Consider the following 15,126-nt stretch of genomic DNA (forward strand, 5'->3'; position numbering starts at 1 on the left):
ATACTTACTCTGATCTGCATAGTTCTTGGCCTTCAGCTCCAGCTGGCGGGTCTGAAACTCACAGTGCTCCACCTGGATTTGTAGTTCCTTCTTCTCTTGTTCCAAGGCATCTTCAAACTCGATGAATTTCTGTACACGGGAGGAGGAAAGGGCAGGTGTCGTGAACCGGGGATGGGTCACGGGGCTTCCAGGACCGAGAGTCACGGGCTCCTGGCGTCATAACGCCTGCCATTCTCTGCGGACAAACCCTGACACGCATCGTCCAGAAGCAGGGGCCAGATGAGTTTAACTCTAGAACCTTCTAGCCAGCTATCCAGAGAGTCACGCGGGGCCCCAATGTAGAAAGCTCGTGCTTCTTTTAATGATCTGATATCACCATCTTGAAAGACTTAATAATTTTTGAACAAGGGACCCCACATCTACATTTCCACAGCGGGCCCCACAAATCACGCCGCTGGTCCTTTTCCAACAGAGTTAACGTTACTCTTCCCAACACTAAACACCTAAATGAGGTCAAGTCTACTTTGCTCCTGATCTGTATTCAGTGACTTCTCAGTTCAGGAACCATCGCTACTGGAATAACCAGCAACGGGGCTTGTTCTCTGGAGTCTTTCCCTTACACGTAAGTGTCTGAGCAAAAGTATCATCAAACCAAATGAAAAGAAAGAAGTTTGTCAAAGAATAAAAACAAAAAAAGACAACTCTTAAAAGATCTCGGGAGGGCCCCTGGCTTCACACTGAAAGCCAGGAATGGGTGCAGGCCTGTGGCAGAGGGGAGGAATGGGCACCGGTGGGGGCCCCGGGGTCGGGAAGGGTGCCTGGGGAGCTGCGCTTGGCCAACAGCAGCGCCACCGCCCTTGGCCGCTGGGAAAACGCACAGAAATCCCAGCACGCAGTTTGACTCACCTGGACACAGCCCGCGCCTGAAGAAGAAACAAAGGTTCTGGAACGGCTGGTAAGGGTATGTTTTCATTGGGGTCATTTTAGTTCCTGTTACTTAAAAAACTACCCAGACGATGTGCACCATGTGCTTCTGTGGGAACATCAGGCGAGAGGATGAAGGAAGAGGAAGAATGTTTTTAAAAAACCGTAACTGTACCACCCAGAGTCGGTTAAAATTAGGTGATGGCCTTCCAGATGCGCACACGAGCGTACAGGGCAGGTGCGCTATCTCCTGACACAGAATTTTGGGAGCTGGTATCTTCAGCCGCATAAACTGGAGCGTCTTTCTGCATCAAGAAACACACTGGCCCACTCCGCTGTGGGGGGCGCGTGCGCACAGCAGACTTTACTCCATCAACTACCTGCCGTTGGACATTCAAGCTGCCCAAACGCCCCTTATTAGGGTCGCGGCCTGTGGAAATGCCCAATGGCTTCCTGCGACGGGAGACCACGGTCCTGGGCCCCTGCATGGCTGACAACCCCTCGGAGGGGCCTCCCAGCTCAGTCACCGCAGGCTGGGGCAGGAGCCTCTCCCAGGGACCGCAGGCCTCGGCACACAGCTTGACAGCAGTGCTGCCGGCCCGACGGGAGGGACGCGGCCCGCCGTAACCGCCCTGTTTCAGTTCCCTGGAGACTATGATACATATGGTCCCAAACAGCTCACTCTGTCCTTGTCCCACGCCCTGCCTCATGATCGGTGAGGCCCTCCACTGCGGCCCTGCAGCCCGTCGGACATGTGGCAGGTGCCTCCCCAGGACACATGAGCGTACTTCACCATTCCTCCTTTCCTCATTGCTCGGAAAGGCCACCTTTCTCACGTGCTCAATCCTAACAGACTTCGGTCTGTTTGTGCCCCAGTTCAGAGGTTTCTCTGAACGTGCGGTGTTCCATATCCCTTAATATTGGACACATAGGCATCCTTTCAAGTTCCCTTGTCAACATTTTCTTGGTTATTCCCACTTGCTTATCCTTCTAGACTAACTTGAGAACAATCTGGAGTCACTCATATGTTTAGTTTTGCATAAGCAGTTTGCCTGTCCAGAAGCACCGGCTCTGCTGGCCTCAGGAAGGGGTCCTGACCCGCGGTCTGCACCCCTGCGTCGTCACACAAAGGAAAGGAGTCATTTCAGGGACAACTGTCCCCTCTGTGTTTCCTCACGCATCACCTGCACTTGAGATGTGGAAGTCAGCTGACAGATTTCCAAACTACCGACGGTGTCAGAAAGCCCACTTCCAGATTCTTACGAAGGTCAAGACAGACTTTCTTAAATCTATCCTGACAGGCAATCATTTAAAATCCAACCTGAGTGACAGTGGTGGAACGCATTGTCATGCCCCCAAACCACCGCCTACCGATTCTTGACGAAGCCAGGTCCAAACCAGGTCACAGGCAGAAATCCTCTGACCTTGATATTTCAAGGCTTTCAGCGTCAGGACATACAGAGACATTAACCAAGACAGAAAGCAGCTAAGTGAACCTATTTATACGGCACCCTCAAGGCCAAAGGTGAAGGGTGTGGCCGGTGGCAGGGAGATAGGTCCCACAGCGCGTCCACAGGACGTCTGTGGTTCTCAGGTCATGTGGAACCCTGGTGCCAAAGGTATGGCCCCACAGGGCGGGAACCGCTCAGTCCTTCGTAAATGGTGCCCTTCCACCCTCTCGGCACCCCTGCACAAAAGGGTGTGGGTGCTCTGGTGGGAGCAGCTCCCCAGGTGAACAGAGAGCCCCAAGAAACCCACGAGGGACCAGCAGCAGACTTGAGGACCCCAGCCTCGGACCCTCGCCCTCCCTGCGCAGCTCCCAGAGGCGCCTGAACGAGGCGAGACCACTGGCTTCTGGACCGCAGCGCGTGCAGTGGGGAGCCTGTCCCTGGTCTCCCAGATGCGGGCATCCTCTCGGACAGATCTGATTGGGGCGGGGGGTGGGGTGGCTGAAGGCCTCCGAGTCTGTGAAAACATTACAAAGACAACATGGCAGTCTACACCTCCCAAGAAATCCTCCTTTTTCTTCCCCTCTTGAAGAAATTATTTCAAGGTCATTCAAGTGATTTCAGTTGACAAAAAACACAAGACAGCCATTTAACCGAAATGGAATATGCAAGGAAATCTTCTTCAAATATTACAGGGAATAAATAATGTGAAGGAACAGTGCCTGGCCAAGACTAAAGAAACTGAATCTTCGTTTCTTAGGGGGCAGTGCTCAGGGCTGCACTTGGGGAGAGGACACGTCATCTCGACGAGTGGGGGAGACAGCAGGGCCCCCCCAGCTGGCAGTGAGCTCAGGAGTGAAGAGAGCAGGCAGCAAAGTCCAGCTCCTATCCTGCACAGGGGAGTGCCGGGCGGGAGGACGGGCTGGCAGCAGGGCACTGTCCCACCTGGGTTAGCGCGAGTCACGACAGTTCAATAGATGGTTGCAAAAAGACAGAAAATACTTTTATTTGCACAACATTTACTTAAGATTTAAGAGAATAAAGACGTTTCAGGGTAGGGTGGAGACTTAGTCTATAAAGAAAGTCTTCCAAAATTTTCTAAAGTAAAACCTCACTGTAACAAAACAGGCCTGGAAGTGAGAAGAACAAAAAGTTGACGGTGAGCATTTGGGTTGAGTGGGTCTGCCTGGTACCGGATTGCTCAAAAATGAAAATCTCCTCTAGGTGAAGTGCCCTGTGCACGCGGCGGTACCTCAATTCCGAGCTCTCTGGAAGGCGCAACCATGGCGAAAACTTCGTACACATGCTTGCGGTTTGCACTACGGGTTTGAATTCGAAATTATCATCTGTCTCACCAAGTCTGATCAAAATGTCACGAGGCACATGATAACCCACAGACGTTCACGCTCACTCTTACAGCCAACCTTCCGAGCGGCCGGAAGAGCAAGGACTAGCCATCCCACGATAAAGGGAAATGTACCTTATCCTTCGCATCGAACACCTAATTCTCACGTCTAAATACCAATATGCCACACGATTCCCTTTTTAGATTTGTTTTTAAGGATACTTCCCCCTCCTCCCACTAACAAAGTCCTGGGTTTTATTTTATTTTTTACAGATTTTATTTATTTATTTGACAGAGAGAGAGAGACAGCGAGAGAGGGAACACAAGCAGGGGGAGTGGGAGAGGGAGAAGCAGGCTCCCAGCGGAGCATGGAACCCGATGCGGGGCTCAATCCCAGGACTCCGGGATCACAGCCTGAGCCGAAGGCAGACGCTTAACGACTGTGCCACCCAGGCGCCCCCAAAGTGCTGAGTTTTAAACTGAAACTCAACTTTGGTTTTTAGAATTTGCTTTCAGGTGAATCTCAAGATACATCTTGAAACAACCCGAGTGCGGGGTCTTCCAAACCGGGAGCCAGAGGAGGCCTTTCTCAGTGTTCCAGGGAACAAGGTCATTCCTCCGGACTTGTCCATAAAAGCAAAGTTAAGAAGTAAACTGACTTTTCAGGGCAAATATAAAATTAAAGCCACAGCAGAAGTCAGTATCCCCAATTCCCAGAATGCAAGAGAGATTATCAGGTAAACACTCTTTTACAATGTAATCACTCACTCTGGCAATTTCCATAACCCAGGGTTATTTTAATGGCAAAGTAAATTAGCATATTGAGTCTAAGTCTCCCCTTGTCTGCATCCTTTAGGTCAGGGTCACACATAGGAAATAATTCAGCTCTGGCTGGTTTGTTAGAAACGAACCCAACGGAAACCAGAGATCTTGTTTTCTCCTATCAATTCCTTCTGGGGGCAGTGAGGGGATAGAGTGGATTTCCAGAAGAAAAGTGCTCTTTTTTGGACTTTTATTCTAGGCAGGCAGAGCGGTAAACACAGGGTGTGGGGCTCAGGATTCCGTGCGTGGGGGAGGCTCCCTTCTCCAGGTGACTCCCTTGTACAGCATTGATAGTGATCAAGTATTTACTGGGTGCTCCTGGGGGCGGGGGGGGGGGCGATGAACCTCTGAGACCTCAAACCACAGATGTTCCTTTACAGCTTTCTCTCCATTTTCCACAGCAGGGTCAGCACGGAGACGTGAAATGCAGGGTAGGCAGGGGAGTGGAGCAAGACGCAGCGAGATGGCCCGCTGGGGGCGCCCTGGGGGAGGGATGCACATCTGTATTCTAGCACACGTCTGAGAGATCATGCCACCACCGTGCAGGAATCCAAGAATCGGGCTGGATTCATAAAGAAAAGCAAAGGGTCCTCACGTTCATGTTAAAAGGACTGCTGGTGCAGCATGCACCTGAATGGGATCCCAACGAACGGCACTGGTTCATTCACACTCATTTCCAAGGGTTGGCAAGACAGACACGAAAAATCTGTATGTGTGTGTCCAAAAACATTTTATGGCTATGTGTACGTATTAAATATTAATATACATTTTATATATTAAAATACAGACTATATAAAAATATATATGAGACATATAAAATACACGTGTGGTTGGTAACGTGGGACAGAAGGGAAAGGAGGATAAAACTAAAAGCCTGAGTGCCCCGCCCTGGGAGAAATGAACCTCCAGGACACCGTACTGTCCAGAACATTCTCAGCAGTGCACCCGGGCTTCTTAAACATGCTCACCCGCTCCGCTTCTGCCAGGCTGCTGCTCGGTTTAACAGCACGTGGGCCCAGGGCACTGGCCTTGGCCCTTCTGTGGACGCAGGGTCTTGCTGTCCAGAAATGAACACTGCAGACACGACATGGGCCCCGAGCCACGGGCCCCAAGCCACGTGCGTGAGCAAAGCATCCATGGGCTTCCACAGGGGCGAGAGGCGGGTGTGGGAAGGCTCGGGGAGAAGAGCCCACGAAGGGGTAGGGCACCCAGGGAGTGCGCACGGGGCGGGGGGGCTCACAGAGACTCTCCTGAGAGGCGTCACTTTGACTCTGTCGCTGCGCACGGTCGGAATCTAAACGTCTCAACCTTTGCTGCTCAAACCCCAGTGCGTGAGGTGCAGCCCCTGCGACAAGGACCCGTCCCCAGCTTAGCCTGGCATTCCCCAAATCTCCTGCGCGTAACAGGTGATGAGTACGTGGCCGCCAATAGCTCACTTCCCTGGGGTGGACTTCCCTGCCCTGGTGACTGGGGTGCTTTCTTGGGCCTGGCTGGTCCTAGCACCGGCCACCCACTGCTCCTGACCTCTCCTGGGCCTTCTCTCCCCGGGAACCCCCACGCGCAGCTGCACCAGAGCCGGGTTCGGAGAAGCGCACCTCCTGTTGCACCCACAGGAGAGGGACACACGAGCAGAGGGCTCAGCGCCACAGGGAGGGCAAAGGACAACATTCACAACGACCCGGAAGAACCTCAACATCATTACGCTGACTGAGAGAAGCCAGACAGAAAAAGAGAAAACACCTGCATGGTTCTGTTTATATGAAATTCTGGAGAACAGGCAGGACTCTACAGTGATGGGAAGCAGACCAGTGGGGATGGGGAAGAGGGACAGGTCACCGAGGGGCAGGAGACTTCAGGGATGGTGGCCACTCTGGGCAGGTTTCTGGGTGTAGACATGTCGAGACTCACCAAACTGCACAAATATGTATAGTTCAGGGTATTCACGTCAATACAGTTGTTAGAAAGAAAGAAAAACAGAAGAGGAGGTGCAGCCCAGGGTCAAAGATCTCGCCGTGGGCCGCGACGCCAGCCAGTTTCTAGGTGCTGGGGACTTCTCGCCAGATTCTTCGCAGCCTTTCGAGAATTTCATCACCTCCCCGTTCTGTCCTAAACAGCCGGTACTCCTGCTTTGTTGCTGTTTATCTCACACTATTTTCTTCTGTCTGGTCTCCTGTATCCAAACCTACTGCTGTGGGAGCTCTCCTCCTCCTGGAACGTGCTCACTGAACAGCGTCTCCCTCTGTCCCCCCGCCCTCCCTGGAAAGCTGAAGGCGCCTGTGCTCTGGGCCTGGGGCGGGGCTGCCTGTGCGGGGGAGGGGGGACCTAGTCACGTGTGGCTGTTCAAACTCCTTAAAATGGTGTAAAATAAGAACTCTGTCCTCTGTTGTGTGAGCCATTCATGAAGTGCCAGTGGCCCCATGTGGTCATCGGCCACTGAACCAGACAGCACCAACTAGAAGCTTCCATCCTCGCAGACCACAGCTCCACACACACAACCTCAGAGCCCTGCCCTTCGGGAACCGGACAGACGGCTGGGTGTGGTGTGCACCGAGGCAGCAGAAAGCCACCGCCCTCCTCCACACGCACAGGTGGCCAGCATCTCTTTGAGGTGTGCCGGCAGGGGGAAAGGAACTAGTCTTGGGGTGGAAAGAGCTGGAAGGGCGCTGCCCCCTTGATCAGGCAGCAGGCAGCCATAGGGTGCTGGGGTGCAAGGCACAGGGACCCGTCCCTCTAGTCAGGCCCTCGTTCATCCCAACACCCAGCATCTGGATGTGCTCCACACAGCCCTCGTGCCAGATGCCAGGGAGGCAGGGGAGCCCAGGAACTGGAACCACACGCAAGGGGGTGGCGGGAGAAGACCAGCAACGCAGAGAGCAGGTCCCAGAGGGAGGTGAGCCTGACGACCTCATTAGGGCGCGGCCAGGCCTGGCAGGGCTCCAGCAGGAGGGGATCCTCTCCCTGTCTATCCAGAGTCATCCTGCCCCTACCCGTCACTGCACATCCCACGCCCCCACCTCATCAGCACACGGATGTCTAGTACCGTCTCCCCCAGCACCTCCCCACCGGGTGCCTGCCACCAGACACAATCCCTAAAGCCTACAGCCGAGCCTGGCACCCAGACCACCCTGGAGAATGAGGACACAGGGGAGGGGGAGATGGGACTCGCCTTTGCAGAAGTTCCCTCTGGCTGAGGAAGGGTTGGGACAGGGAGAGGGGCTGGGAGGTCAGTGCGACGGCGACGAATGGAACCAGGATGGTGGCAAAGGAGACAAGAAAGGTACGTGAAACCAAAAGTCGGGCCAAAAGAACGGCCAGGACTCGGTGATCAATGGGACATGGGTGCTAAGGCACTGACCCTTCCCAGAGCACAGGAATCACATGCCTGAAAAGGCACGCTGTCTGGGCTGCTGGCAGTGCCCCTGGTTGTCTGCTTTAGTAACAGGCCATCCTGCAACCATTGTGACGAATGGGGCCCGAGAGATGGACCCTGTCCTGCACACGTGGATCTTGTCCCTGATAACCCGTCCTGCACACAGCAAGGGTTTCAGAGACTCAGGGAAGCACGTGACATCGCCTCTGGGGGCTTCCTGATGTGGATGCCTGCCCTGAACCCACAAAAGCCAAACTGACAGGCGTCCTGCAAAACAAGGGGCCTGTGATGTCACAATCGTCACAGTTGCAAAAAGCTGAAATCGAGGACCCGATCCAGAAGAGAGGAGGCTATGGGGACAAGCATGGGGGACCTGGAGGTCATGGCAGAGTGAGTGGGACGGATGGAGGGACAGAAGAAAGAGCAATGCAGGAAAATGTTCCCACTTGGGAATCTGGGCGCGGGGTGTGATTTCCACATCTTCTAGAAATGAATCTAAAACAGGAAGTTTTAGAAAACTTAAAAATAAAAAACCCAGTGGGGCACCTGGCTGGCTCAGTAGGAGGAGTGCAACTCTTGATCTCAGGGTCGTGAGTTTGAGCTCCTCGTTGGGGCACCTGGTTGGTACAGTTGGTTAAGCGTCCAACTCTTACTTTAGGCTCAGGTCATGATCTCAGGGTCATGGGACAGAGCTCTGAGTTGGGCTCTGAACTCAGCGCAGAGTCTGCGTGCGATTCTCTCTCCCTCTCCCTCTGCTCCTTCTCTAAAAAAATAAATAAAATCTTTTTAAAAAACAATAAAATAGGGACGCCTGGTGGCTCAGTCAGTGAAGTGTCTGCCTGTGCCTCAGGTCACGATCTCAGGGTCCTGGGATCGAGTCCCGCATTGGGCTCCCTGCTCAGCGGGGAGCCAGCTTCCCCTTCTCCCTCTACCCGCGTTCACTCGCTCTCTCTAGTGCTCTCTCTCTCTCAAATAAATACTTAAAAGAAATAATAATAATAAAATAAAATAACCCACAAAACCCAAATATTAATTGTAATTTAGAAGTCTTCGTTTGGGGAAGAAGTAACTCATAGCAGTCTTGACCCTGCTGCCCAGCTGTGGCCAGCAGGCCTGGAGAGCTCCTGCGGCGGGAGGACAGGCAGGGGCCGGGAGCACAGGCAGGGGCCAGGGCTGTGCGCCCTGCCCAACATGTCCGCTCTGGCTGGGAAGCGCCTCTCTTTGTCTCCATTTTTAAGGGAGATCTGGTTGTGTTCCTGGCGACTTGGTACAGCTATCATGGGATGATCTTTAAAGGCAATCAGGAAAGGCAGTGCTGGCCACTTAATCTTAACGGCTTTGTCTAAAAAATTTTTTTAATTTTAAAAACTGCTTTTAATATTATAGTATGGCAAGACGAGAAATCCCATGCCTTGTCCAAGTGGTGGTGAATTTTCTGTTTGTAGTGTGGGAAACCAGAAGAAAACCTCAGCTTCAGTGTATCAATTCACTTGTGAGAAAAGGCAGCTCGGTCATCACTACAGAGGAGTATTAGGGCTTTCCTGCTCTCCAGCTTAATCCTATCCAAACGTTCTCCCTCGAACTAAATTACTTTTACATAACCAGAAACAGCTTAGGGGAAAACTTTCCTCCCGTTGGGCACCTCCCTTACGTAGCAGCGGATGCCGTGGCCTCAGCAAATACCCACGTACACTGGATTGCCTTGCAGGAGTTCAGGGCATCACTAGTACTTTCTTTAGGGCTGAGACGATTTCGATGCAATGGCTACCGCGCTCACACCTTGTCTCAGACACGACTTTTCCTCCTATGCACTACGTGCCTGACCTCTGCAAGGAAGAGTGCTCTCATGCTGCCTGGGGAGCCCTCCGCCTGCTCCTCCCACAGGGTCACACCTGGTGGACATCTCCTCGCGCTCCGGTCCTCCCACTCGACTGCCCATTTCCAACCTTTCGTAATGGTGGGAAATCGGATAAAGATTCAGCATTTTTAAGGTCTCTGTAGAAATTGTAGAAGCCAGCTCTGCAAGCTTGAGCAGGACTCAGCGATGTCAGTTACAAGGGCAAAACCCACACTATCAGAGACCGAGATGCCCGCGCTTGCCATCTGCAAATCCATCGAGGTGCTCTCCCCCGACACAACTAAACCCGCTTGTCCGCAAGTCTTCAGGAAAACAACAGCCAACGACGGGACTTGGCACCTGATATGAAAGCAGCTTCACGGCTGGCAACCCACTGGCTTTACGGAGGTGGCCACTGCGGCCGGAGAGGGGCAGACTGGTCGATGGGAGCGCAGCTCCCAAGGGCAGGGCTGGCGCTCAGGCCTGCGTCTGTGGACTCTGGGACTCAGCCCCGCTCCCTGGACCCCACTATGTCTAGCTACCATGGCTCCCGTCAAATGAGCCATCCCCAAACTGAACACACTCGCAATCTGTTATTGCTGTTATCATGGGCAGTAAGTGGGACAGAGGTATTTGCTCTGCTCAAGGCTTTTTAAGCAAAACCTGGAGATTCTGCCTGCTTGGAAGGTTGCGGGCGGCTTGAGTTACCCAGCTCTGACTAAGCCCTTCTCAAGCAGAGTGGCCAGGGACGCAGCAGCTACACCAGCGTGCCTCAGCCTGTGACGTTCCAGCTTCCGTATCATCAGACACACATCTGTGATCTCAATTCCCTGCCTACAAAAAGAACTGGTCTTTTCCACAGAACTGGAAATGACTGTCGGTTGGATTTAAAGAACGCCATACAATGCCAAACGCTTACAGTATTTGGCCCTTTTCCTTAGTTGTAACATCACCTGAGGGCTTTGCAAGGGCGTCCTATTAGCATCTAACCACAGCCCTGTGCCGGATAGCCAAGCGTTTGTTTGCTTCGCGGCTCTCTGCTCAGGAAGCTCTGTGCAGCTTCTCTTCACAACCGGGCAACACTGGGTCTCGGCCTCAAAGACAATGTCCTGCAAACCACACGTACACCCTCTGGCTTAGTCCAGGGGAGGGCGAGCGGGAGGCCAGAAACAGTCACTCGTGGTTGAACTTGAACTGCACAGAGCAGAGCAGAGACCTTACGCATCCTGAGCTCATTTTTAAGCTAGATGGTTATGATTCGTAGCCTTAAGGCTGTCCATCTTGCTCTTCCCCCTTCAGTATCTTCTCATCCACAGTGCTGACCACAGAGGTACAAGAAGAAAGAAAACAAACTTACTCAAAACATCACCAGTTAGACATTACATGGCTGCAGAGAGGAATCAGGGAAGTGGAGGGCACTGCCCAGCACTAGGGAGCCAGCCCCAGGCCCATGGCCGGGTGGGGGGAGCCCCAGCACTCCAGTGTTCTGGGCGTGCAGCTCTCTGACCTTCCACAACAGCATAATACAGAAAGACGAGCCCGGGCTAAGAGTCAGGGAAGACCGGGTGCAGCGTGGCTCTTCTAGGGCATGTGACCTTGGTCCAGCAACCACCTGCCCCCCCACTTCTCAGGTCCACTTCCTTCCCCAGTAAACACCTAGGGCCACTCTGAACCCTAAAATCCTACAAGCTCTTGCATCCCCTTAAGTGGAGAGCTTTAAACCAGCTCATAGCTTGACATCCCCATCAATAAAAAACAGCCTCTTGACAGACGTATGAAATCCAAAAGCAGAATAGCTACCAAAGCAGGAATGATCTACGGCACTTTAAGTTTTTGTAAACATGCTTTAACCAAACCAGGACATAAACCACTCTGATTTACGAAAAAGCCCAAATACTGAAACAATCTTCTATTTCAATACTACAGTCAAAAACGTGTGAAGCCTAATTAATTGAAAAGAAACGTGTCTCTTTGAATAAGAAACTCTGTATTCATGAACCAGGGAATACCACCTAACGCCTAGAATAACAGACCGTCAGAGCTTAGAAATCACCTAGGGCAACTGATTCATTTGATGGAAAATCCAAATCCAGAGTAGGCAGGCAATGTAGACAAGGTCAGAGGAGTAAAGCAGGGATGGGAGCCCACATCCCCTGCATCCTTGGGTCTGGCACACCCTGGGAGCTAAAATATTTGATGGTGAATGAATGAAGGCAAGCAGTATTTCCTACAATGCATGGTTCTTTGAATTGGTTCGTGAAGAAGTGGTTTCCAGGTTATGGAGACATCCTAGAACGCCACCAAATATTTCAAATTTCCATTTGTAATTTCTCAGAAGCCAGAGTGGAATTTGTCAGCCTTTCCCACGTAAGCTAACAATCTTCTCAACTGAGGGGACGACAGGGCAAAGACATCACCTCCGGAAACCTGGAGTCTTCCCCCTGGTGCCAGACCAGCAACCCCACCGTGGGTGGCTCTCTCCCCTAGGTGTTTACATCAGTCGCCAAACTCATCAATGGCCCAGACCTCGGAAACACTGGACCAGGGACAAGGGAAAGGTCTTGTGACAACACACCGCTTCCAGCCGCAGAACCATAAGAAGATCAGATATCCCTTTTTCTAGCTGGATTTAGAATTGCACCAGCCAAAGACAGTAATGGGGGTCCATCTAGGAAGCGGGTTTGCTAACACACACACACACACACACACACACACACACACGGAAGAACGGACGTCTGGAAGGAGGGGTGGGTATCGGGGAGGAAGGGAGGCCTGGTCTGAGGTTCGGGCCGCTGAGGCTGCAGGCTCCTGTGCTGCCGGGGGCTGCGGGGTGGAGCAGGGGGAGAGGCAGAGAATTCCGGGGCGGAGCAGGGAGGGCGTCGGTCGGGGGCTCCGGGGCCGAAGCGTTGGTCGGGCTCCGGGGCCGGAGCAGTTGGGGGGCGGTCGGGAGCTCCGAGGGCCCCGGGTGCGGCTGCCGGGGCGGGGCAGGGCGGGGTGGGGCGGGGCGGGGCGGGGAGGGTCTCGGGGCGGCCGGCCCGGCCCACGCACCTCCTCGGCCTGCTTGCGCAGCGCCTTCTCCCGCTCGTACTGGGTGAGCAGCTGCTCGTTGTCCTCGCGCAGCAGCTCCAGCTCCACCTCGTGCTCCTGGTTCTCGCTGAGCACCGAGTCCAGGTTCTCCAGCACGTTGACCACGAGCGGCATGAGCTCCTTGACCACCTCCTCGTCGTAGCAGTGGATGAGGCGCTCGAACTCGCGGTAGATGGAGCCCGCCAGGCCCGACACCCGCTCCGACATCACCGAGCCGGAGCAGTAGTCGTCCTGGTACACCACCACGCCGCCGCCCTCGTCCATCTGGATCTCCATCATCGCGGCCACCGCCGCCGCCAGCGCGGCCCGCTGTCCGCCGGCGCGCCCGCCCGCCCCGGCCGCCCGTAGTCCGCAGGCCGCGGCCCGTCGCCTCCGCCGCGCCGCCGCCGCAGCCGCTGTCGCCTCAGGGCTCAGGCGCCGCCGCCGCTGATGCTGCTGCTGATGCTGCTGCTGCTACTGCTGCTGCTGCCGCCGCCGGCGAGGCTGCGCCCGTCAGTCAGCGGCCGGAAGTCCTGCTGCCCGGAAGTCCCGCCCGAGCCCCACGCCGCCGCGCCGCTAGGGGTCGCGAGGCCCGTGACGTAGACGTAGGTCGCCCCCGGGACGGAAGCCCGGCCGAGCGGGGCCGGAGGACTTCCGGTCCGGCTCCTGTCCGGCGGTGCCCGCGGGCGCCCGTCCTCTTCCGCGGTTCCCACAGTTCCCATGACTCCGGCCCTGTCGGGTGACCCGGCGTGTGCCCCAGGGGCGTGGGAGCGCGGCCGCCACGCACTCGCCCCCCCCCCCGCCCCGGGGGTCCGGGTGAAGGGCAGCCGCCCATCTCGCCCCCAGTCCGAGCGGGAGCCGGTCACCCAGGCCGCTGCGGAGTGTCCACTTCAGTGGCTGTATTTTACATTTGTGATCTGCTTGATCTACGGCCTGCGTCTTGATAGGCACGGTATCGACCCCTTTCAGCCACTTCTGCGAAATCTCCTTAGCAAGCTTTATTCTGAATCTCGTAGTCACGCCGTGTAAGCCTGTGCGGCTCTGATTGTGCCGTCTGTTGTGGCGGCTGACTCCCGGTGCGGCTGAGCCGCCCTGCCCTTCCTACTACGATCCTTTGGAACTTGGTGGGAATCCTTCGAAGCCTGCATTTCGAGTTGCTCCGGACGGATTTGCATTTTCTTTCATCAGCATTATAGGACACCATCAACCCACAACTTACACTTTCAGGCTGGGGCCACCCCGGTAGTGCTAATTCGGATTTAAAACAAACACAGGCCTGTCCTAGCTTAATGCCAAGAGAGATGCTGTTACCCCGGGTTTCTACCTAATGAAATGCTTCAAGGTCAGTTCATCCTAACCTTGATTGCACCAAATCAATGAACGCTCCTGCAGATGATGCCCTAAACACTATGACACAAACGCTCTCCTGGTGACCTAATTTGCTCTATGGGTGGTTGCACACCCGCTCAGTTAAGAGACAAACCAAGCTTCCATCTCAGATTCAGATGATCTGGATTTTGACGCTAGCTAAGTGACTCAATCATACCAAATTTCATTTCCAAACAGCCTAAAAATATTACCAAGCTCCTGGGAAAGTTATGAACATTAATAAACTAATCCGTGAAAGGGACTTAGCCTAGCTTTAGTCAATACTAAGCATACAATATAGAATTATTAGGTTTATTCTCAAGATGGTTAGCTAGGACAAACAGGCATGTTAAATTTTTTCCGGTGAGTTACAAAGAAAGCTTGAGTGCTTTGGGGTAATGTTTAAGACATGCCTTAGGCCTTTTTTCAGAAACATGACCCCTTTGAATCCCTTAAGTGCCAACTATAGTCACGCAGCCCCCACTGTGAGAGGAAAACTGACTTCGCCTCCAACCTCATTGGTTTTTATTACTAACATAATCGGGCACATTTACTTGAAATTGGCTAAAACGAAACAAAGTTTTAACATGTTGGTACGCTAGACAACTCCTGATGCTAACTGAAGGCTGCAGCTAGCACGCTTGAGCACTCAGCCCACCTGAGCTGGAGACTGCTTTAAAACCAGACTTGCTTCCAGGTTTTTGGAGATACACATTTTTTTCTCACTACAGGACCCTAAAATACAAAACGAGAACACAGGTTTCAAATGTTCCACTTGAGCCTGGCTCTGTAAGTGGATGGCGAGTTCCAGGAGCGCACTTGCTGCGATGAGCTCTGGGTAACGTATGGAAATGTTGACTCCCATACTGTACACCTGAAGCTAACAATACACTGTATGGTAACTAACTGGAATTTAAATAAAAACTTAAAAAAAAAAGGTCTAATT

General features: G+C 53.5%; 1 protein-coding gene across 1 annotated transcript in view; it reads right to left on the reverse strand.

Moving 5' to 3' along the window:
* The window catches only part of MAPK8IP3 (mitogen-activated protein kinase 8 interacting protein 3), a 49,691-nt gene extending 36,542 nt beyond the window's left edge, over positions 1-13,149 (reverse strand). Inside the window, exons 1-2 of the mRNA XM_040635558.1 lie at positions 12,795-13,149; positions 9-129 (exon numbers count right to left, since the gene is read on the reverse strand). Coding sequence (XP_040491492.1) covers positions 9-129; positions 12,795-13,112 — 439 coding nt within the window. The 5' untranslated portion in view covers positions 13,113-13,149. The remainder of the gene's footprint in view (positions 1-8; positions 130-12,794) is intronic.
* Positions 13,150-15,126: the final 1,977 nt, after the last annotated feature.

The sequence above is a fragment of the Ursus maritimus genome, unplaced genomic scaffold (assembly GCF_017311325.1).
Source record: "Ursus maritimus isolate PB19 unplaced genomic scaffold, ASM1731132v1 scaffold_2, whole genome shotgun sequence".
NCBI lineage: Eukaryota > Metazoa > Chordata > Mammalia > Carnivora > Ursidae > Ursus > Ursus maritimus.